At 62.3% G+C, this 23,320-nt stretch overlaps 1 protein-coding gene across 1 annotated transcript; it reads right to left on the reverse strand.

Annotated features, from left to right (window-relative positions):
* Positions 1-923: 923 nt before the first annotated feature.
* LOC119949597 (protocadherin gamma-C4-like) lies at positions 924-22,149 on the reverse strand. Its single transcript, XM_038771466.1, has 5 exons — positions 19,603-22,149; positions 13,554-13,612; positions 7,481-7,569; positions 2,403-2,606; positions 924-985 (listed from the first exon to the last, which is right to left on the reverse strand). The coding sequence occupies exons 1-5, from the start codon at positions 22,147-22,149 to the stop codon at positions 924-926; spliced, it is 2,961 nt and encodes a 986-aa protein (XP_038627394.1).
* Between the last annotated feature and the right edge of the window lie 1,171 nt (positions 22,150-23,320).

Raw genomic sequence — 23,320 nt, forward strand, 5'->3', positions numbered from 1 at the left:
CCCACCGTCCTCCCTGGCTGGGCTGGGGCCAGGGGGGAGGAGGGGATTTTGGGGGGGGGGGACAGGAGGGGAGATGCCGATGCGGGGAAGGGGGAGAGCAGAAGCCACGCTTCCTTCTCTCCCCCGTCCCAAGTCCTCGCCCTCCTCCGGACCCTTCTGGGCCTTGTCCCGGCTGCCTGTCCACCCGCCCGTCCGAGGGTCTCGCTGTGCCCGCGCCCCTGGGGGTGATTCCTGTCGCAGCTTGGCAGCAACAGGCTCGGAATTCCAATGTGCTCCGGCGGGGGGGAGGGGGCGGGGGAGACCGATGCGGAGAAGAGACCAGAAAGCGTGGGCAGGGATGGGGGATGCGGGGGGAGGGACCGTTTCCATTTCCTCCCGGATACACCGGGCCAATCCCCGGCGAGGTTACCATTCCCTCCCCCACCCCGCCCCCCAGTTCACTGCAAAGAGAGAGGGGAGGAGGGGCTCTCCGGCTCTGTATGCCCGGGGGGAAACTGAGGCACGGGGCGGTCCCCTGCTGGGCCGAGCCGGGCCCCCCCGCGGGATGGGGAGACGGTGCCCTCCCTGATCCCCTTCGGGAGGTGGGGAAAGGGAGGGGAATGGATATTTATTTTTAGCAGGAGCAAGGAAACGCCCACCCCCACCCCGTAATGTCTGCTTCCCGCCCAAGATGCGCCACCCCTTCCCCATCCCCCGGCCCCTTGGATCGAGGGGGCGAGACACACCACTCTCTCTGTCTCTCTGTCTCTCGCCCTCCCAATCCCTCCCCCTCCCTCGGACACACCGGAATGAGCCGCTCCGAAGAGACCATTTTATTAATTTTTTTTTCCCAAAGAAAAAAAAAAGCCATATAAATATTAGAGTATAAAACTGGCGTAGGACACGGCGAGGCGCGGGGCGGGGGGGGAGTGGCGTGGGCGGGTCTACACGGCTATACGGAAAGAGAAGCGTTTTAGAGGCTGGGAGGGCAAAAAAGTGGTCAGTACTGGCCGGGGGGGGGGGGGCGTGGGAGGGGGGCTACAGCTCACGGAGGGAGACACAAGGCGCACTGGAGCGGGACTGAGAAAGCACACGGCACTGGCTACGCACGGCTACTCTACACCAGCTCGGGGGCTGGGGGCGGGGGCAAGGACACTATTCACTACGCCAATGGGGTCGTGGGCCGGTGGGGAGGGGGCTCCCCGGGCCCCTCCGGCGGTGTAAACGGATCTAGTGCAGTACCAGGGCTAAACCCGGGGTTGGCTAGCGGGATATCCCCCCGTCCGCCCCCAGGCAGCCGACCCCCTCCCTCCCCTTCCCCTGGGGTCTGGGTACCAGAAGGCAGCGGAGGACCCGAGGGAGGGCCGGGGCCTGGCACAGGAGGGCAGAGGGGGCGAGGCGGAGCGGGCAGGTGGCTGGCATTTGGGGGGCCGCTGGAGGAGGCCCGTCTCCCCCCCGAGCCCAGCCGGGCTTCCCGCTGGCTTGCCACGTGCCAAGGGCACACGGTGCCCACTGGGCGCCTTCGCCCGGGCCACCCGCTAGTCGCCCGCCCCCTCGGTCTCCCCCTCCCCAGGGGTCCACGGATTTCGAGACCCCCCGCTCCAGCCGGGCTCCAGTAGTTGCGGGTGGGAGGGCGCCCAAACTGGAGGGAGATTTCCGTTGTTCTAGAAGGGCAGAGGCCCGCCAAGAGACCTGCCCGTGGGGTCGAGGGGCTGAGTAGGGCGTTGGGAGGTGGACGTTGGCATGCAGTGGAGTGGGAAGGAATGGGAAGGGACCCTCCCCTCATCCGGATTCTAGCCCCCTCCTGCTTCAGCCTCGGGGTGGGGGGAATTGGGGGTGCCAAGGCCTCCACCCCCATTCTATACAGCCAGCCAGGGGCCGGGCACTGACTGGGCAGGAGCGGAGGACCCTCTCTCTGGCTATTAGAGGTCTGCCCTCTGTGCCACGCTGGGAGCCGGAGGAGGGAGGGGGTGTCACACTTTGGGGGCGGGGTTGATTTGTCTAACGGATGGTGGAAGCCACGCGTGACCCCCACGGGGGCAAGGGGCGAGGGTGGTCAGGGGTGAGGGTTGGGGTCACTCAAAGCGGGAACCCCGGGGCGGGGGGCGGAGTGGGGCGGGGGGTCTCCCCATCTCACCGACCACGGTGGCTCTAACCAGAATCGGGGGTCCAGGGGAGGACCCCCGTTGCATATTCAGACCCCCAGCCGGGGGGCGAAGGAGCAAAAAGAGGGGCGGGGCATACACGGAGCCCAGAGCACAGGGCAGCCACGGTGGGGGGCAGCGGCCCGGAGGGAGACGGGGGGGGTGGAGGGGCCGGGGAGGGGGCGCTGGGCTCTGGGCTCTGAACGAGACTCCCCTCCTATTTCTTTTCCTTCTTCCCGGATTTCTTTTTGTTGCCGCCGCCACCGCCTCCGGCCCCCGCGCCGCCGCCGCCGCCCCCGCCCCCGCCGGCGGCGGGAACCTTGGCATCCCTCTTGCCCGCGGCGTTGGTCAGCGTGGCCGTGCTGCCCGGGATGTAGACGTTCTGGCGGTAGTCGGGCACGTGCTGCAGGGTGAACTGGGGCCCGTAGCGAGCGCTCAGACCCATGGTGCCCGCGCCCAAGGTGGAACTCCCGTCCGCCGCTTCTAGGGAGACACGGGGACACAGAGAGACAAGGGGGAGCAGCTGAGAGTTGACGACAAGACCCCCCTCTTGGACCCTTGCCCCTTCCCCCGACACTCCTTCCAGTGCCCCCACTCCCCAATACCTCAACCCCAGCCCTCTTCCCCTTTTGGCACCCCTTCTCAGCCCCCCTCAATACCCACCCCAACCAGACTGAGCCCCCTTTTTCCTCTGCTCCTCCGCATCCCCCCCGCCCTACCTCCTTCCCCTCCCCACTGCACCTCTCTGTATGTTTGTACAGATTTATTACTCTATTTATTTTACTTGTACATATTTACTATTCTATTTGGTTAACGATGTGCATCTAGCTTTACTTCTATTTATTCTGACGACTTGACACTTGTCCACATGTTGTTTTGTTGTCTGTCTTCCCCCTACTAGACTGTGAGCCCGTTGTTGGGTAGGGACCGTCTCTATATGTTGCCAACTTGTACTTCCCAAGCGCTTAGTGCAGTGCTCTGCACACAGTAAGCGCTCAATAAATACGATTGAATGAATGAATGTATGAATCAGCTCCCAACAACACCCCTGCCCCCTCCCCTTCTCCACTCCACTCCCACTCCACTCTTAGCTTCTCCCCACGGCACCCCAATGCCACATGTTTTCTCCCTCCTCGCCCCTCCCCACGATGCCCTCCCTGCCGGCCCTCTCCCCTTATCACCCCAACCCCAGCCTCCATCCCTCCACCCGCTTCCAACCCTCCCCCGTAGCTGAGAAGCAGCGTGGGTTATTGGACAGACCACGGGCTTGGAAGTCAGAGGACGTGGGTTCTAATAAATAAATAATAAATAATGATGGCATTTATTAAGGGCTTACTATGTGCAAAGCGCTCTTCTAAGCGCTGGGGAGGTTACAAGGTGATCAGGTTATCCCACGAGGGGCTCACAGTCTTCATCCCCATTTTACAGATGAGGTAACTGAGGCCCAGAGAAGTTGTGACTTGCCCAAAGTCATAGAGTTAACAATTGGCAGAGCCGGGATTTGAACCCATGATCTGTGACTCCAAAGCCCGTGCTCCTTCACCACGCTGCTTCTAACCCCCTCTCCGCCACTTGTCTGCTGTCTGACCTTGGGCAAATCACTTAACTTCTCTGTGCCTTAGTTACCTCATCTGTAAAATGGGGATTAAGACTGTGAGCCACCTCGTGGGATAACCTGATTACCTATACCCCAGTGCTTAGAACGGTGCTTGGCACATAGTAAACGCTTAATAAATACCATTATCGTTATTATTATTATTATTATTATTATTATTATTATTATTAACACCCCTATCCCATCATTTCCCCCTCCCCGACCCTCACTCACTATATCCCACTCTCGGGCCCCCTCACCTCGTCACCCCAGTCGCATTCCCTGACCATTCATTCATTCAATCGTATTTATTGAGCACTTACTGTGTGCAGAGCACTGTACTAAGAGCTTGGGAAGTACAAGTCGGCAACATATAGAGACGGTCCCTACCCAACAACGGGCTCACACTCCTCCCCCACGACACTCCAATCCCGAGAACCCTAAGCGCTTAGTACAGTGCTCTGCACACAGTAAGCGCTCAATAAATACGATTGGATGAATGAATGAATAATAATGATGGCATTTATTAAGCGCTTACTATGTGCAAAGCACTGTTCTGAGCGCTGGGGAGGTTACAAGGTGATCAGGTTGTCCTACGGGGGGCTCACAGTCTTCATCCCCATTGTACAGAGGAGGGAACTGAGGCCCAGAGAAGTGAAGTGACTTACCCAAAGTCACACAGCTGACAATTGTGTGAGCCTTTTAGACTGTGAGCCCGTTGTTGGGTAGGGACCGTCTCTATATGTTGCCAACTTGCACTTCCCAAGCGCTTAGTACAGTGTTCTGCACACAGTAAGCGCTCAATAAATATGTTTGGATGAATGAATGAATAATAATGATGGCATTTATTAAGCGCTTACTATGTGCAAAACACTGTTTTAAGGGCTGGGGAGGTTACAAGGTGATCAGGTTGTCCTACGGGGGGCTCGCAGTCTTCATACCCATTGTACAGAGGAGGGAACTGAGGCCCAGAGAAGTGAAGTGACTTACCCAAAGTCACACAGCTGACAATTGTGTGAGCCTTTTAGACTGTGAGCCCGTTGTTGGATAGGGACCGTCCCCATATGTTGCCAACTTGTACTTCCCAAGTGCTTAGTACAGTGTTCTGCACACAGTAAGCGGTCAATAAATACGATTGAATGAATGAATCAATTGGCGGAGTCGGGATTTGAACTCATGACCTCTGATTCCAAAGCCCGTGCTCTTTCCACTGCTTCTCTGAATAAATGGCCCCTCCCCAAACGGGCCCCGGCTTTCTCCCCGCGCACGGAGTCGCCCAGCCTCTCCGGGAAGGGGAGGGTCTCCCATCTATCTCCCGCCCCCCGCACGGAGCAACGTCGAGGGCACAGTCAGGCGCCCGGGGAGGGGGAGGAGGGAGAAGAGAAGGGGGGGAGGAGGGCGGGAGGGGGATGATGGTGGTGGTGACTAAAGGCCGGAGAGGTTGAGTAACGCCGGGACTCCGACCAGTCGAGGCGGCGGCCAGGACAGAGGCGGGGGCGGGGAAAACGGGAAACGTTTCCTACCCCCAAGGGAGGGGCCGGGGCGGGCTGGGGACCAGAAAGGGGGGTGCGGTGGGTTGTTGCCCCGGGGGGCTTCTCAAGGCAGCCCCAGGACCCGGGTCCGAGAGACCAAAGGGACGGTCCCTGCCCTGCCCCCTGGCCCCCTCCCCTCGATTTTCCTGTCTCCCAGCCCCCGACCTCGCCTCGCCACCCACTCCGGGGAGTCCTTCCCACCCAGTGAGGAACCCCAAGCGGGGCGGAGGGGGACGCCTGGGTCTCGGAGAAACTGCGGGACTAGGGAAGCCACAGGCGAGGCGGGGCGCTGAGCAAGAGGGAGAGAGCAGGCCTGACCCAGCCCCGGCTCCAGGACTCCTGGCTCATCTCCACTACCCTCCGACTTCCTCGTCCTGGCCGCCCCCTGACCCCGCAGCCCCTCGCCTCCCCTGAATAATAATAATAATGATGGCATTTAGTAAGCGCTTACTATGTGCAAGGCACTGTTCTAAGCGCTGGGGGGGATACAGAGCTGCGGGGCCTCCATTAGTCTGTTTGTAGTCTCTCCCTCTGTGTGTCTCTTTCTGCTCCCTGTCAATCAATCAATCGTATTTATTGAGCGCTTACTGTGTGCAGAGTTTGGGAAGTACAAGTTGGCAACATATAGAGACGGTCCCTACCCAACAGTGGGCTCACAGTCTATGTATCTATGTCCATGTATCTCTCCGAGTGTCTGTTTCCTGTCTGTGTGTCTCTTTGCCTGACGTTGTGTGTGTGTGTGTGTGTGTGTCTGTATCTCTCAGTATGTGTATGTCCGTCCCTGTGTGAGCCTCTCTGTCTCTCTCTCTGCATCTCTCAGTGTGTGTCTGGCTCCGTTCCTGCTGGGGTCTGTCCCCCTGTGCTTGTCATAGCAGCCTGGGAGTCAGAAGGTCGTGGGTTCTAATCCCCACTCCACCACTTGTCCGCTGTGTGACCTTAGGCAAGTCACTTCACTTCTCTGGGCCTCAGTTCTTTCATCTGGAAAATGGGGATTGAGACTTTGAGCCCCACGTGGGACAGGGACTGTGTCCAACCCAATTTGCTTGTATGCACCCCAGTACTTAGTACAGTGCCTGGCACATAGTAAGCGCTCAGCAAATACCATTATTATTATTATCTCTGCATCTCTCAGCGGGTGTGTCTCCATGTCTGTGTGTCTGCCTACTCATGTGTCTCTCTTAGTGACTATCGATGTCTCTGCCTGTGTGTCTCTGCCTCTCTTCATCTCAGTATGTGTCTCTGCTCACGTGTCTCTCTCAGAATCTGTCTCTGTCCCTGCCTGGGTCTCTCTGCCTGTGCGTCTCTGACTCTCTCAATGAGTGTGTGCCTCTGTCTCCCTCCCTGTAGGTCTCTGTGTGTCTAGGAGTCTCTGTCTGTGAATCCAGAAGCTCCCGACCCCTGCCCTCACTTTGTCTCCCAGGGCCGGGGCCAGCGGGGCTGAGGCTGGGCTGGCTTCAAACCACAACCTTTTCCACTTTCTCCACTCTGTTTACTTAAAATCCTCCAAGCTCCAGCAGCTCCCCGTCCCTCCCCATCCCGCCCACGGCCCGGACCCAGGCCAAGCTCGGTGTGCCTCCGGCCTCTCTGACCTGCTCAACCCTGGCCCGGCTCGGGGGCTCCGTCTGCCACACCAATCCAGACTCCAGCCCCGCACGTTTTCCATCCCGGCTTCTCCGGGGGGGACGGGCTCCCCCCAGGCTGAGAGCAGAGGCCTCCCGGGAGCCAAGATGGCCCAGCCTCCTCACACCCCACCAATCTTTTAGACTGTGAGCCCACTGTTGGGTAGGGACTGTCTCTATATGTTGCCAACTTGTACTTCCCAAGCGCTTAGTACAGTGCTCTGCACACAGTAAGTGCTCAATAAATACGATTGATTGATTGATAATGGCTCCAAAGTGCCCCCCACCTACCTCTTCCCCCAGCCCAGCGCGCCCCCTGGGCTTATCTGTGGGCCCAGCTGCTCCCAGCTCTAAGAAGGGTCATTCTTTCCTCTCAGGCCCCTTCCTACTCCCCCCCATCCTGGGATCCTTCTCAGTCTGACCCACCGCTGGATTGAGGCCTTCCCCATTCCTGGTCTCCCCTAATGGCTGGACTTGGTTTGGGCATTTCCGGGCCCCAGCCTGGGGCCTGGGAGTGGGGTGATGAAGCCCTCAGTGGCAGCCCCGGCCCTCCCCCAGCCTTCTGACCCTCCCCCCCGCTCGCCCACCCCTCTCCCTTTCCTGGGAACTCACCATTGGCAGAGGCCAAGATCATAGCCTGCAGCATCTCCGTGTCAAATTGGTTGTTGGGCCAGGTGCCTCCTTCATCACCAGGCTGGGATCTGGGGGACAGAGAGGGCATGAACCCCTTCCCGGCCCAAGAGAGAGTACCTCACCTCCCCCCTTGTCCCTCTTGCCCCCACGAGCTCGCCTCCCAGACTCAAGATTCCCTGTGGCCGTCTCATTCATTCAGTCAGTCAAATCTAGTGAGCACTTACTGTGTGCAGAACACTGTACTTAGAGCTTGAGAGAGTACAATATAACAATAAATAGAAACATTCCCTGCCCACAACAAGCTTCTACAGCTGTGAGGGCCCAGCTCCTCCCATGCCACCTGTCAGGCCTGTGTGATGTCCCTCTGGGTCAGCCCCAAACAATCTATTCTATTTCTTGAGCACCCACTCTTTGCAAGAATAATTGTAGTACTTGTAAGGCATTCACTATGTGCCAAAAGCTGGGATAGATCAACTCAGTCCTTATTTAATCCCCACTTTACAGATGAGGAAACTAAGGTCCCACAAAGTGAAGTGACTTGTCCAAGGTCACACATACAGAGTCACAGGCAAGTGCAGAGCAGGATTGGAACCCAGGTCTCTTGGCTGCCAGTCCTGTGCTCTTTCCACTGGGCAACCCTGCTTCTCAACTATTAAGTGCTTGGGGGAGTACAATAGTGGTAGTAGTAACGTTTATTGAACAGCCACTTGATGCAGTGCACTGTGCTAAGCACTTGGGAAGCACTGAATTACCAACTGGCATGTTATAATAATAATAATAATAATAATAATAATGGTATTTGTTAAGCACTTATATGTGAAGCACTGTTCTAAGCGCTGGGGGGATACAAGGTGATCAGTTTGTCCCATGTGGGGCTTACAGTCTTAATCTCTATTTTATAGATGAGGTAACTGAGGCACAGAGAAGTTAAGTGGCTTGCCCAAGGTCACACAGCTGACAAGTGGTGGAGTGGGATTCCAACCCATGACCTCTGACTCCCAAGCCCACGCTCTTTCCACTGAGCACGCTGCTTATCTGTCCCCAAGGAATTTACCCTTTAATGGGAGAGACACTAGGCCATGCTGTTCAGTGAGAAGGTTGATGTTAGAGAAGCAAAGTGTGCAGGTTGGGTTGTTATAGCACTTTTCTATATATTTTACATACACTATCATGAAAGCACAAATTCATCAATCAGTGGTATTTACTGGGCACTTATTGTGTGCAGAATACTGTATTACGAAGCTTGGAAGAGTACACTAGAGTAAGCTCATATACACAACCCTTTTCCTTCTATTAACTGTCATCTGTAACCATGTCTGTCTTCCCTACTAGATTGTAAACTCCTTGAAAGGAGGGATCGTGTCTCCCCTTTTAGACTTTGCGGGCAGGGAATGTATCTGTTGACTGTTATACTGTACTCTCCCAAGGGCTTAGTACAGCATTCTGCATACAGTAAGTGCTCAATAAAAACTATTGACTGACTGACTAATTCTACACCCTCCTTATTTCTTTGCTGCTTTTGACAATATGGATCACTCCCCCCTCCTCAAAACACTGTTAGGATTCGGGTTTGCTGGTACAGAGAAATAGTGCGGCTCAATGGAAAGAGCACGGGCTTTGGAGCCACAGGTCATGGATTCAAATCCCGGCTCCACCAATTGTCAGCTGTGTGACTTTGGGCAAGTCACTTAACTTCTCTGGTCCTCAGTTACCTCATCCGTAAAATGGGGATTAAGACTTTGAGCCCCCCGGGGGACAGTTGATCACCTTGTAACCTCCCCAGCGCTTAGAACAGTGCTTTGCACATAGTAAGCACTTAATAAATGCCATTATTATTATTATTACAGTGCCATCTTGATTCTCTTCCTACCTCTTTGGCCACTCCATCATAGTTTCATTCGCTGACTCCTGCTCTGACTTTCATCCTCTTTCTGTGGGTATCCCCTAAAACTCTGAGATGCTCAGCCTTATGCGCACTCACTATCCTATAATCATCCTCTCACGTGCCTTCATCTACCACCTCTATGTGGCTCCCAAATCTCTCTAGCCCTGATGGCTCATCTGACCTTCAATCCCGCATCTCCTCTTACCTCCACTTGGATGTCCTATCAGCACCCCAAATTCAGCATGTCTAAAACAGAACCCCTTATTTCTCTTCCTAAACCTACACCTCCCCATAACTTTCTCATTTCCATCGACAAAACCACTATCCTTCCCATCCAAGAAGCCAGCAACCTTGGTGTCACCTCCAGCTCTTCACTACCATTCAACTCTCACATCCTGCGGTGTTTTTTTCTAATTATTTTCATTTTTAAATGGTATTTATTAAGCAGTCACTATGTGACAGGCACTAAACTAAGCTCTGGGGTAGATATAAGCTAATCAGGTAGGAATCAGGCCATGTCCCATGTGGGATTTACAGTCTCAATCCCCATTCTATGGATGAGGTAACTGAGGCACAGAGAAGTTAAGTGATTTGCCCAAAGTCACACAGCAGACAAGTGACAGAGCCGGGATTAGAATCCATGACCTTTTACTCCCAGGCCCGTGCTCTATCCACTAGGCCATGCTAGAGATCCTGGCTCCCGACCCGTGAGCCACGAAAGAGACTCAAATGTTCCCCCTGGGGTCGATTTTCGGATACTTTGGTGGGACGCAGCGAAGGTCCTTTAGCAGCAGAACTAGCTGAAGGGTGCAGAGATTCCTTCATTCATTCAATCGTCTTTATTGAGCGCTTACTGTGTGCAGAGCACTGTACTAAGCGCTTGGGAAGTACAAGGTGGCAACATATAGAGACGGCCCCTACCCAACAACGGGCTCACAGTCTAGAAGGGGGAGACGGACAACAAAACAAAACATGTGGTCCAGTTGAGGAAGCCGCAGAGGAGGGTTGGAGCTGGAGGGGTCCGGCTCTGTGTGTGTGTGGTTTTTTTTTTTGGGGGGGGGGGATGTGTTAGGAGGGGAAGGGGAGATGCACATCCGCCTGGACCCAACCTCCCCGATGAGGCCAGGCCCTGGTGCTATAACCGGCCGAGTCAACGACTCTGTAGAGCCCGTTATCCGGAGGAAGGGCGGCCGGGGCTGGGAGTCGGGGGAGCAGGGCAGGGTGGAGTGGAGGGGGAGGAGGCTCTGCACCCCAAAAGGCCCAGAGGCCGAGGAACTGAGGGTCAGGGAACCAAGCAGCAGGACCGATTCCTTAGTGTGAGGAGAGTGATGGCTGCGGCAGCTGCCTGCGCTTCTCTGCTCTGGACAGGCTGGAGAGGAGGTTGGAGGCGAGAGCCAGATTCAACAGGGCAGTTAAAGCACGGCTCAGTGGAGAGCGGCCCGACCTGGGAGTCTCCGGCTCCACCTCTGCTGTGTGATCTTGAGCAAATCATTTCACTTCTCTGAGCCTCAGTTACCTCATCTGGAAAATGGGGATTGAGACATTGAGCCCCATTGTGGGACAGGGACTGTGCCCAACCCGATTTGCTTGTATCCATTCCAGCGCTTAGTACAGTGCTTGGCACCTAGTAAGCGCTTAACAAATACCACAGTTATTAATAATGTTATTAAAGGAGCTATTATAGCCCCTCTTCCTCTCTGGAGCCCCTCCCCGCCCTGCTGGGAGCTCTGGCACCTGATGGGAGTCGTCAGAGTAGCAAGGATGTAAGGGCTGGACAGTACCATGGATCATGGGTTCTACCCTGCTCTACCACGTGTCTGCTGTGTGACCTCGGGCAAGTCACTTCTCTTCTCTGTGCCTCAGTTACTTCATCCGTAAAATGGGGATTGAGACTGTGAGCCCCACGTGGGACAGGGACTATGTCCAACCCGATTTGCTTGTATCCACCCCAGTGCTTAGTGCAGTGTCTGGCACATAGTAAGCGCTTAACCAGTACTATTGTTATTATTATTATTATTATTATTATTATTATTATTATTATTACCATTCCTCCGGGCGGGGGAGAGGGCAGGACCAGTGAATGCCATGGTGTGTGTTGGTGGCGGGGGCAGGGATGTCTGTTTGGCGCCGGAGAGGGAACGGATGGAATAGCTCAGGGACTAGGGGAGGCGGAGAGGGGCGCTTGGTGGGGGCTTTGCTGAGGTCCGGTCTGTTTCAGGACTACCCCACATTCGGGCCTTCATCGGTAAAATGCTTTGAGATCCCAAGGGCAAATGGACAAGGGGCGCCGCAGTGAGACCGGGAGAGAAGCCCCCACAAGATAGGGTGGGGGAGGACGAGGGAAGAGAGGAAGGGGGATGGGAGGAACGGAAGGAGAAGAAGGAGGGGAAAGGAAGAGCGGAGGGGAGAGGTGGATTCCTGGAGAGATGATGGAGTTGGGTCCTCACGTGGACAGCCGGGGTGGGGGCAGGGCCACCCAAGTCGCAGTCTCGGTTTATTTATTCATTCATTCAATCGTATTTATTGAGCGCTTACTGTGTGCAGAGCATGTACTAAGCGCTTGGGAAGTACAAGTTTGTTTAGATCTTCCCGCCCCTCCCCAAGCAGGGGGATGGGCTCCTCTCCCAAATAGAGAGCTCACAAGGATAAGGCCTGTGTTTCTGGGGCTTCACAGGGCAGGGTCTCTGCTCCCCCCGCCCTTGCCACCCCCCTTGCCACCCCCCGCGCCCATCCCCTCAGGGTCAGGAGTCCGACCTTGTTTATCATATGGGAAGCGTAGGCCAACATGGGGGGGGGGGGTCCCTTAGAGGTCACTGTCCCCCCTAAATCCCATCCTCTGGCCACCTGTCACGCCCGAGCAGTGGGGTGGGAGGGGGCGGCGTGAGTGATGGGAAAGTGGGAAGGGGGAAGAGCTAAATTGCATGAGGGGCAGAGAAGAGCCTCGGAAGGTGGAGGGCGTTTGGATGTGGTGGGTGAAGGCGGGATATTGTAAGGAGGAGAGAAAGAAAGGGGGAGGGGAATAGAGAAAGGGAAAGAGGGAGAGGCCAGCAAGCGGGGGTGGGGGTGGGGGACATGGAGGAAGAGAAACAGGCAAGAGAAAATAATAATAATAATAGTGGCATTTATTAAGCGCTTACTATGTGCAAAGCACTGTTCTAAGCGCTGGGGAGGTTACAAGGTGATCAGGTTGTCCCACGTGGGGCTAACAGTTTTAATCCCCATTTTACAGATGAGGTAACTGAGGCACAGAGAAGTTAAGTGACTTGCCCAAAGTCACACAGCTGACAAATGGCAGAGCCGGGATTTAAACCCATGAACTCTGACTTCAAAGCCCGTGCTCTTTCCATTGAGCCATGCTGCTTCTTCTCAGGGAGGGATAAAGACAAGGACAGAAGACAGAGAGGGAGAGAGACAGGGAAGGGGAGACTGGAAGGAAGAGAGAGACCAGAATAGGGAGAAAGAGGGGGAAAGAGACAGGCAAGGGGATACAGAGAAAGACAGGAAGGAAGAGACGGGGAGAAAGGAGGCGATCGGGGGACAGAAAGAGAGAGAGAATGAAAGAGAGAAAGGAAAGGGGGGCGACAGGGAGAGACAGGGCAGAGAGTGGTGATGAAGCAGAGATGAGGCTATCACTTGACCACTGCCTCCTCCGCTGCCTCAGGCACTTCTCCTCAGCACACAGTCTCATTGACCGTTTTTAGCTTCTCCCCTCCCCCTTCCTCTTTCTCTCTTTGTCTCTGTCTCTCTGTGTGTGTCTCTCCCTCCCTGTCTCCCTCCCCCACACCCCGAGGACGTTCCCCTCCCCCAGCTCTGCCTCCAATCCCGGCCGAAACGAGACCCCTGATTTCTTGTATGTGTTGGGGGATGGAATGGGGGCGCGACCGTCCCCCCTCTCGGGGATCTACTCGCTCTCTCTCCGATCCTGCGCTGGATCGAAGCTAGATATATCCCTCTAAAAGGGCCTAATGCCCCGCCTCCTGCTCCTCTCCCTCCCTCTGCCTCTCGTCTCTCCATTCCTTTCCCCTCCCCCCTCCCCAGCTCCCCTTCCCTTAGCTCTCCCTTTCCGTCCTTCCCGATCTCCCTTCCCCCTTTCCTCTCCTCTCCCCTCCTCCCCCTTCCCTCTGCCCGCTCCCAGGCGGCTGCTGGGGAAACCGAAGCGACACTTACCCACTGGTGCCGGGTCTCTGAGCCTGAGAGAAACGCCAGTCCGTGTTGGGGGGAGCTTGCTGCGGAGGAAACAGAAGCAGCGAGTGAGGGCGGAGAGGGGGAGACTCGACCCTGACAGTGGGGCTGTCAGGGGTAGGGGAGAGTGGGGGGAAGGAGGGGAGGGGACCAAGGGGAATAACACCAACTCACCAATCCTAAAGCACCCCCTTCCCCAAATCTACCCGCTCCTCTGCCCCAGGCCCGAGAGCCAGGAAAGGGGGATCACCCGCCCTCGATGCCGGCATTTCCTGCTCCCCCGGGCCCCGTACAGTTCTTCCTCGCCCATCTTCGACTCCCTGCGTCTCGCCCAGCCCCCATCCTCGTCCGGGCCAGACAAGACCCACGTCTCCCGGGAGGAGAGAGAACACAGCGGCTCTGTCGGGTGGATTCGCCTCGGGGCCCGTTTTCGGGAGAAAAGGCACTCCGCAGCCTCCATGTGGGGCAACCGGCGGCCGGGGACTGATCCCCAGAGCAATCCCCGACCTGTTAGGGGGCACATTTTTACCGCAATAACCCGAAAAAGACCACTTGCTCACAGAAGCGCCATTCCTGGGTCAGACCCTCGATGCAAAAAGCCTAGGATCCAGTCTCCATAGCAACAAGAAAGTTGGTGGAACAGGGTGCTGGTTGCCTTTATAGACTCCCACTCTCATGGTTACAGACTCTGCTCGGAAGGCACTACAGCCAATCACAAAACCGCCAGAGTCCACCCCAAGCCCCATAATGTACCCCCGACCTTCACAATGCACCCCAACCCCGGAGCGTTCAGAGCCTTATTACTATAGTATACTAATAATATATTAGTTGTAATTATTGCGGTATTCGTTTGACCCTTACTATGTGTCAAGCACCGTTCTAAGCGCTGGGGTAGACGCAAGCTAATCAGGTTGGACACCGTCCCTGCCCCACATGGAGCGCACCGTCGAAGTAGGAGGGATTAGGACTTAATCCCCATTTCACGATTGAGAAACCTGAAGCACAGAGAAGTGAAGTTAGCAGCCCAAGGTGACACGGCCAACAGGCGGCAGAGTCAGGATTAGAACTCAGGTCCCCTGACTCTTAGCCCCGGGCTCTTCGCACTGGGCCCACGCTGCTTTTCGGAGTACCCCTCGACCCGCCGAGTACACCCTAACACTACAGTACACCCTGCCGCCACGGAACGTACCAAAACCGCATGGCCCACGCCTCCATCACGGAACACCTCCCCCCACACAGTACACGACGGTACCAGAGCCCGCAGTACACTTGTCCCCGCGTGTATGTCCTGACTCCCGAATACACCCCCGGGTCCACAGTGCCCTTTGGCGCCATTCCTCTCCACTGCCCCCGGACCTCGATCAATCCTTCAAACTCGGCACGGGGAGGCGAGACCCTCGGGGTCCCCTCTCCCGGAGACGGAGTGCGAGGGGCTCCCCAGCCAGCCAGGGGCTCCCTCCGGGGAGCTAATCACAATTAGGGTCTCTGTTCAGCGCTTCCTATGTGCTAGGCACCGTACTGAGCGCTGGGGTAGAGACAAGGTGATCGGGTTGGACACACTCCCTGTCCCACGTGGGGCTCCCAGGCTTAATCCCCGCTTTACGGACGAGGCGACTGAGGCCCAGAGAAGTGAAGCGATTTTCCCAACGTCACCCAGCAGGCCAAGGGGCCGAGCCGGGATGAGAAGCCTCGACCTTCCGATTCCCAGGCCCGGGCCCTCTCCGCCACGCCACGCTGCTGCTTCTCGACGGGCCGGAGGGGCGGAGCCGGGGGAGGGGGCGGCCCCCTCACCTGGCTCGGCCCCGTCAGCGTCCCGGAGCGGGGCGGGAAGGCGTCGAGCTCCGCGGCCGGGGCCGGGCCCGGGGGCTGCGGGCCGCCGAGGGGCCGCAGGAAGGTGAAGTCGCTCCCCTCGGAGCCGGGCGAGAAGCAGGTCCGGTAACAGCGGTCCCGGGGCCCCGCCGGCCGCAGGGTCACCTCCATGTACTTGAGCGTCCCGTCGGAGCTCAGCTGGAGGGTGGGGCTGGACTGCTTGTAGAAGTCCCTGGACGGGGAGGCCCGGGGCGGGCAGCGGCAGCGGGCCCCGGCCCCGGCTCCCCGCAGGCAGCGGGCGGCCAGGACGGCGACGGTGCCCAGCGCCAGGAGGCTGACGGCCGCCAGAGCCACGGCGAGGTAGAGGGTCAGCTGGGCCCCCTCCGCCGGGCGCGCCAGGGAGACTCCGCGGGGCCTGGGCGGCTCCTCGGCGGCGCCGGCCTCCAGCACGACCAACACGGTGGCCGTGGAGGAGAGCGCCGGCTCCCCGTGGTCCCGCACCAGGACCTCCAGGCGCTGCCGGGCGTCGTCCCCGTCCCGGAGGGCGCGGGCCGTGCGGACCTCGCCCGTGGGCGCCGACACGAGGAAGAGGTCCGGCGCCGTGGACCGCGGCAGCAGCGAGTAGGAGAGCCAGGCGTTGCGGCCCGAGTCGGCGTCCACGGCGGCCACCTTGGCGACCAGCGAGCCGGCGGGCGCCGAGCGCGGCAGGCGCCGCGGGGGCCCGCCCTCCCGGCCGGGCGGCGGGCGGAGCACGGTCGGAGCGTGGTCGTTCTGGTCCAGGACGAAGACGTGCAGCGAAGCGTTGGAGCCGCGCGGCGGGGAGCCGGCGTCGCGCACGGCCACCACCAGGCTCAGCACCTGCACCAGCTCGTAGTCGAAGGCGCGCAGGGCGAAGACCCGGCCGTCGTCCGGGTGGACGGACACGGAGGCCGGGCCGCCGGCCAGGGAGTAGGTCAGGCGGGCGTTGTCCCCCGCGTCCGGGTCCGAGGCGGCCACGGTGCAGAGCAGCGAGCCGGGGGGCCGGTTCTCGGCCACGTGGGCGCGGTACAGCGGGCGGGAGAAGCGCGGCGCGTTGTCGTTCACGTCGGAGACGTTCAGGGCGATGGTGAGGCGGGTGCCCAGGGGCGGCGAGCCCCCGTCCTGGGCCCGCAGCTCCACGGCGTAGGCGGGCACGGCCTCCCGGTCCAGCGGCGCGCTGGTCAGCAGCGAGTAGTGGTTCTGGCGGGCCCGGATCTCGAAGGGCAGGCCGGGGGCTAGGGCCAGGCTGAGGCCGCGGGTCCCGGCCGAGTCGCGGTCCCGGACGCGGAACAGCCCCACCACCGTGCCCACGGGCGCGTCCTCCGGCACCGGGTTGAGCAGCGAGGTGAGCAGCACCTCGGGCGGGTTGTCGTTGACGTCCTCCACCTCCACCTGCACCACGCAGTGGCCCTCCATGGCCGGCGCGCCCCGGTCGCGGGCCCGGACGTGCAGCTCGTGGAAGCTCCGCTCCTCGAAGTCCACCGGGCCCCGGACCCGGATCTCGCCCGTGCGCGCGTCCAGGCCGAAGAGGCCCCGCGCCGCCTCGGCCGTGGGCTCGCCGAAGGAGTAGTCCAGCTGCCCGTTGGGGCCCTCGTCCGGGTCGGTGGCGTTGAGGCGCAGCAGCAGCGTGCCCGCCGGGGTGCCCTCGGGGAGCCGGACGCGCAGCCTGGGCGGCTGGAAGCCGGGCGCGTTGTCGTTGACGTCCAGCACGGTGACGGCCACGCGGGCCGTGCCCGACAGGGCCGGGCTGCCCCCGTCCACGGCCGTGAGCACCAGCAGGTGCCGGGCCCGGGCCTCGCGGTCCAGGGGCTTGTCCAGCACCAGCTCGGGGAGGAGCCGGCCGTCCTGCAGCGTGTGCACGCTCAGGGAGAAGTGCTCGTTGGCGCTGAGCGAGTAGGCGCTGACCGCGTTGGAGCCCACATCGGGGTCCTGCGCGCTGGCCAGCGGGAAGCGCGCCCCGGGGGCGGCCGACTCGGCGATGCGCACCTCCCGCTCGGCGGGGCTGAAGCTCGGGGCGTTGTCGTTCAGGTCCAGGATCCGCACCTCCACGCGGAACAGCTCCAGGGGCTGCTCGGTCACTAGCTGCACGGCCAGCAGGCAGTCCGCGCTGGCCCCGCACAGCCTCTCCCGATCCATCTTCTCGTTCACCACCAGGACGCCGCCGGTGGCGTTCAGGGCCAGGTAGCGCCGGCTCTCGTCCGAGCCCAGCCGCAGCCGGCGGCCTGCCAGCTCCGGCCCCTTCAGGCCCAGGTCCCGGGCCACGTCGCCCACCAGCGTCCCCGGCTCCGACTCCTCCACCACCGAGTAGCGAAGCGGCTGTCCGGCCGCCCAGCCCCAGGCGCACAGGGTCAGCGCGGCCAGCCAGGGCCACTTGCCAGCGAGCGGCTGGGGGGTCCGGGACTGCATGGCCCGTCGAGGCCGGGCGCTCCCGAGGGGACTCCGAGGTGACTCCGGGGGCCGGATCCGAGCGGCCGAGGTCCCTGCGGCTTTCTCCCTTCGCTTTGAAAACGGCTCCGGGGCTTGTCTGCCTGCAGCCTTAGTCACCGAGTGGCGGGGGTGGGCTCGTCGGGGGGGGGGGGGTGAGGAGTGGGGGGGGGAGGAGGAGAAGGGGGGGCGCAGAATCAGAGCTGGAGCAGCGAGGAGGAGAGCGGCGGGCCCGGAGAGGAGATTCCCCCAGCCTGGCGGCGCGCCTCATTGGCCGGGAATCCGACCCGCTGTGGGCCAATGACGACGACTCCTCGATCCCCGAAACCTTAGGAACCGGCGAGCGGGGTGGGCCGAAGACCCTCCCCGCCTCGGCCCGCCCCCCGCCATCCACCGCCCGGGAGGGCGGCCCCCGCGCTCCGCGCCGCCGGTTGAATCGGACCAGCTGGCGGGCAAACTTGACAGCTTCTCACGACGCTCGCCGGGAGGCCGCGAGGCTCGGATGCCGAGACGGCACAGAACTCCTCATTGTCCGCTCCGGCAGCTTCGTGCGGGCCTTCAGACGCTTCCCCCAATTCGCCTGGACCGCCGACAAAACGCGCCTTTGTGCGGGGGGCGAAGCCCCGGGGTCTCCCTTCCTAGTCCCTGAAGGCGGAGGTTGGCGCGCACGGAGCCTGAGGCCTCCGCGCCCGTCCGACTCCGCGCTCCCAGCCGGCCGGGTGCGGGCCTCGGGGCATCGCGGCGGAGGGCAGAGGCTGGGGACGACTTTGGGTCCCGAGCCCGGACCGCCCCCCGCCCACCAGCTCCTCGTCCCCTTGAGCCTCCGAGTCCCCGCAAGCCTGGGCCGAGCGCAGCGCCAGCTAGAACGGACGGGTCCAGGGAGGAAGACTTTTCCCGGCGCGGGGAGGAACTCCCCGGCTCCGACTTGGAGTCCCCTCCACCTCCCCTGCCCTCCCCGGCCAACCCGGACCCCGGATTCCATCCGGGGGGCGGGGGGCACCGGCGGAGGAGAAGCTCGGGCCCGGGCCTCGTGGCGTCTCCGCCTCTCCCGCGCCGGAGCAGCCGAGGCCTCAGCTCTCTCCCTTCGGACCCGCAGCCAGGAGCGGCGTCGGGAGCCTTGGGCGCTGGAGAGGGGCGGGCTGGGGCGGGGAGGAGACGGAACCTTCCAGAAAAGACAGGCGGGAGGCTCTGAACCCCTCCCGTCCGAGCCCCGCCCTCCGGCTCCCGGGAGCGGTGGAGGCCCAGACCCCACCGGTTCAGGCAGGGGGGCGGGGGGTCTCCCGGGGAGGGCGCTTGAACCCCGGCCCCTCCCCGACGCCAGGGATTCTCCGCCGTCGTCTCCCACCTTGCGAAGACGCCTGGATAGAAAGGACGAGGAGCCTCGAGGGCGGGTTCCCGACGGGTCTCTCCCCTCCCTCCCCGGACCCGCGCTTGCCAGGAGCGCCCTCGGATCCGTCGGCTCTCCCTCGGGCTCCTCTTCCTGCCGGATCGGGCGGCCGCGGCCCCGCGGGGCTCGTGGTTCCAGCCCTTCGACCCGCAGGCCCCGACCCGCGGGCCTCAGGCCCCGGCCCGGCCGCGTCCGAGCGCAAAGGCGGGACCAGGCGCTGGCCGGTGCCGAAGCCCCAGCCGCCGGGAGGGAGTCGGGGGGAGGGGGCGGGGGCGCTCCTCAGGCTCCTCCGGCCCCGGGCGGCTTCGAAAGCCAAGCGCCCGGCACGTGATGGACGCCGGGCCCCGCCGGGTCCCAACCTCCCGGGCCCCACCTGCTCGCCCGGGGGGATCTCACCTCCGGACCGTAGAGCAGGTCCGAGGTCGGGCAGCTCGGGCGGACCGCCCCGCCCGGCGAGGGCGCGCTCCCGGGCTTCACCATCATGAAGCTGTCGCTCCGCGGGGGCGCGGAAGCCAGGGGCGTGCAGCCGTGCGAGTGCCCGCCCACGTCCACGAACTTGATGGGCTCCTCGGCCCCCAGCTGGATGCGGAGGATGCCGTTGGTGGGCGGCGGGCCCTCCCGCCTCCGGGGCCGGCCGAGGCAGGCGCGGGCCCGGGAGGGGCAGCGGGGGCAGCCGGCCGAGCCGCGGAGGCACCTGGTCAGGAGGGCGACGAAGGAGCCGAAGGAGACGAAGCAGATGGCCACCAGCGACACGGCCAGGTAGAGGGTCAGGCGCGAGTCGCCGTCCGGTGGCGCCGACGAGTCCCCGACCTCCGAGAGGGCGGCCTGCGCGTCGTCCTCCAGGGACACGAGGAGGGTCACCGAGGTGGACAGCGGCGGGTTGCCGCTGTCCTGGACCACGATGACCAGCCGCTGCGGGGGGAGGTCGGCGGGGATGGGCCCGGCCGTGCGGATCTCCCCGGCGTAGCGGGACACGGCGAAGAGCGTGGGATCGGGCGCCTCGAACAGCTGGTAGGAGACCCAGGCGTTGTAGCCCGAGTCCAGGTCGACGGCCGTCACCTTGGTCACCAGGTGGCCGGCGCCGGCGGAGGGCGGCAGCGCCTGGGGACAGAGGGCCCCGGGCCGGGCCTGCGGGCGGAGCACGGCGGGGGCGTTGTCGTTGACGTCGAGGATGAAGAGGCGGACGGTCACGGTACTGCTGAGCGGCGGCTCGCCCCGGTCGCGGGCCTGCACCTCGAACTGCAGCGTCTGCGTCTGCTCGTAGTCGAAGGAGCGGGCGGCGTGGACGGCCCCGGTCTGCGGGTTGAGGGAGAGGAAGGAGGAGGCGGCGCCGGCGGAGGAGGAGGAGGAGGAGGAAGAGGCGGCGGCGGCGGAGGACGAGGAGGACGAGGAGGAGGAGGAGGAGGAGGAGGAGGCGGCGGCGGCGGCGGCGTCCCGGCCCCGCGGCTCCAGGAGCGAGTAGGCGATGAGGCCGTTGAGGCCGGAGTCCGGGTCCGAGGCGGCCAGGGAGCAGAGCAGCACGCCCGGCCGGTTGTTCTCCTGCACGAAGACCTCGTGGGAGCGCCGGACGAAGGCGGGCGCGTTGTCGTTCACGTCCGACACGTTGAGGGCCACGGTCCGCTGGCTGCTGAGCGGCGGCGAGCCGGCGTCCGAGGCGGTGACGGGGATCTCGTAGCTGGCCTGCGCCTCCCGGTCCAGGGCGGCGGCCGTGACCAGGGAGAACTGGTTTCGGAAGGCCGACTTGAGGGCGAAGGGCAGCCGGTCGGGGATCCGCAGGCTCACGTCGCCGTTGGAGCCGGAGTCCGGGTCCTGGACGCTGATGAGGGCCACCACGGTGCCCGGCTCGGCGCTCTCGCGGATGCTGCCCAGCTCGGACGTCAGGGTGATCTGCGGGGCGTTGTCGTTGACGTCCAGCAGGTCGACGCGCAGGCTGCAGTGCTGCTCCATGGCCGGGGCGCCGCCGTCCCGGGCCCGCACGTCGAACTCGTAGTAGGGGTCCGCCTCGAAGTCCAGCGGGCCGCGCAGGGTCAGCTCCCCGCTGGCCGGGTGCAGGCCGAACAGGCCGCGGACCCGCTCGGCCGTGTGGCTCCCGAAGGCGTAGGTGACGTTGCCGCTGGGGCCCTGGTCCGGGTCGGAGGCGTTGAGCCGGAGCAGCACGGTGCCCGCCGGGGCGCTCTCCGGCACGCTGATCCGGTAGGCGGACTGCTCGAAGGCCGGGGCGTTGTCGTTCACGTCCAGCACCGTCACCCTCAGCTCGGCCGTGCCCGAGCGCGGCGGGGACCCGCCGTCCAGGGCCGTCAGCACCAGGCGGAAGTCCGCCTGCTTCTCCCGGTCCAGCGGCTTCTCCAGCAGCAGCTCCGGGACCAGGCTGCCGTCGCCGCGCTTCTTCACGTCCAGGGCGAAGTACTCGCTGCGGCTCAGACGGTAGCTCTTGACCGAGTTGCTGCCCACGTCGGCGTCCCGCGCCTTCTCCAGCGGGAAGCGCTGGCCCGGGGCGGCCGCCTCGCCGATCTCCAGCTCCAGCCGCGGCCGGGGGAAGCGGGGCGCGTGGTCGTTCACGTCCACCACCTCCACCTCGGCTCGGTACATCTCCAGGGGCCCCTCGGTGACGAACTCGAGCGGCAGCAGGCAGCTGGCGCCGAGCCCGCACAGCGCCTCGCGATCGATGGGGTGGCGGACCAGCAGGGCCCCGCTGCTCAGGTCCACGCGGAAGTGCCGCCGGTTCGCCTCGCCGGCCACCTGCAGCCGGCGGCTCGACAGGCTCCCCACGTCCAGCAGGAAGTCCTGGGCGATGTTCCCCACGAACGTCCCCTCCGGGGCCTCCTCCGGGACCGGGTACCGGACCTGCCCGGACGCCCAGCCCAGGTGGCAGAGGAAGAACAAAAGGGGAGCCCTCCGGAGCCGGACCCGGGGGCCGGCCCGGCTCCGCGCCCCGCCGCGCATCGCGCTCCGGCCGATCGGCGCCCGGCCCCCGGCCCCCCTCCCCGCCCCCCGCCCCCGCCGCCGGGACGTCGATCGGGGGCCGCGGCCCCGTCACCCGCCCCCGAGACCGACCGGCCGCGGCCGCCGGAGCCGCCGGCTCGCCTTTCCCGGCGCCTGCCCTGGCCGGTTCGGTTGGGCTCGGCTCGGCAAGGGTTACCCGCCGCTTTCGCGGGTGGCGGGGGTCGATCCGTCCTCCTTTCAGCACCCCATTGGCAGACAGCGCCGCCCGGCCTCAGCCAATGGGCAGCGCCAAGGCGGCCCCGCGAGCGGCAGGGTTAATGCGGTGCGCCACGGAGGAGTCGCAATCCTACCTCCTCCCTCTCTCCGTCTCTCGCTCTCCCTCCCTCCTGCCTTCCCTCCCTCCCGGCTCAACCTTCCCTTCCCCGGATTTGTTCCTCCTCACCTCCCCCCCTCCCCGCCGGGAGACGCGGGCAACCCCTCTGCCTCACCTCCCCCTGCCTCGGGCCCCTCGCCCCGGGCCCCCTTCCTGCCCTCTCCTTCGGGGCGGGGAGAGCGCGGGAGCCGACGGCGATCAAGGACCCGATCCGTTTGCATTCACCTGTCTGTCTGACACCCAGAGGGAAGCGCGGGCTTCGGTGTCTGCCCGCAGCGGAGCCGCGCCGCTACACCGAAGGGCATGGGGCCACCGCCCATTTCGCCCGTGGGGCAGCCAAAGAAATCACGGCTAATGAACCGATCGCGGAGAAGATCCCCGCGCTATAGGAGAAGGAGGCGGCGGCGGCTTCGGTGCCACTTCCCTACACACACACACGCACACACACACACACACACATACACACACACACGGGATAAGAACGCAGGGCTCCCTCTCAAAGCTTTTCAAGGACACGACGCAAAGTCCTGGGCGGGGGGCGACGGTGGGAGGGGGAGGGAGAGGGACTCGCTGCAATTCGGGGAAGCCGAAGAGCGTTTGGAAAACGCCGCGATTCCGCTCTTGCCCCTGCGGGACGCAAATGCCTAAATGCCTCTGGCTTGGGATTTGGGTGTTTTGTTGTTGTTTTTCTGACAGACTTTACCTGCACACTCAGGAGCCGGTTAGTGGACAAGGGGGAGGAGCAGGAGGGTGGGGACAGTCCTTTCCTAGAAACCCTCTTTCCTTTGAATCCGATAG

The sequence above is a fragment of the Tachyglossus aculeatus genome, chromosome X2 (assembly GCF_015852505.1).
Source record: "Tachyglossus aculeatus isolate mTacAcu1 chromosome X2, mTacAcu1.pri, whole genome shotgun sequence".
Lineage (NCBI taxonomy): Eukaryota > Metazoa > Chordata > Mammalia > Monotremata > Tachyglossidae > Tachyglossus > Tachyglossus aculeatus.

Coding starts and splice junctions, on each gene's coding strand:
- LOC119949597 (XM_038771466.1), bottom strand. CDS start 22,149: ATGCGCGGCGGGGCGCGGAGCCGGGCCGGCCCCCGGGTCCGGCTCCGG. Junction 13,613..19,602: donor ACCTGCTCTACGGTCCGGAG/GTGAGATCCCCC, acceptor TTTCCTCCGCAG/CAAGCTCCCCCCAACACGGA. Junction 2,607..7,480: donor GATCTTGGCCTCTGCCAATG/GTGAGTTCCCAG, acceptor GTGTCTCCCTAG/AAGCGGCGGACGGGAGTTCC.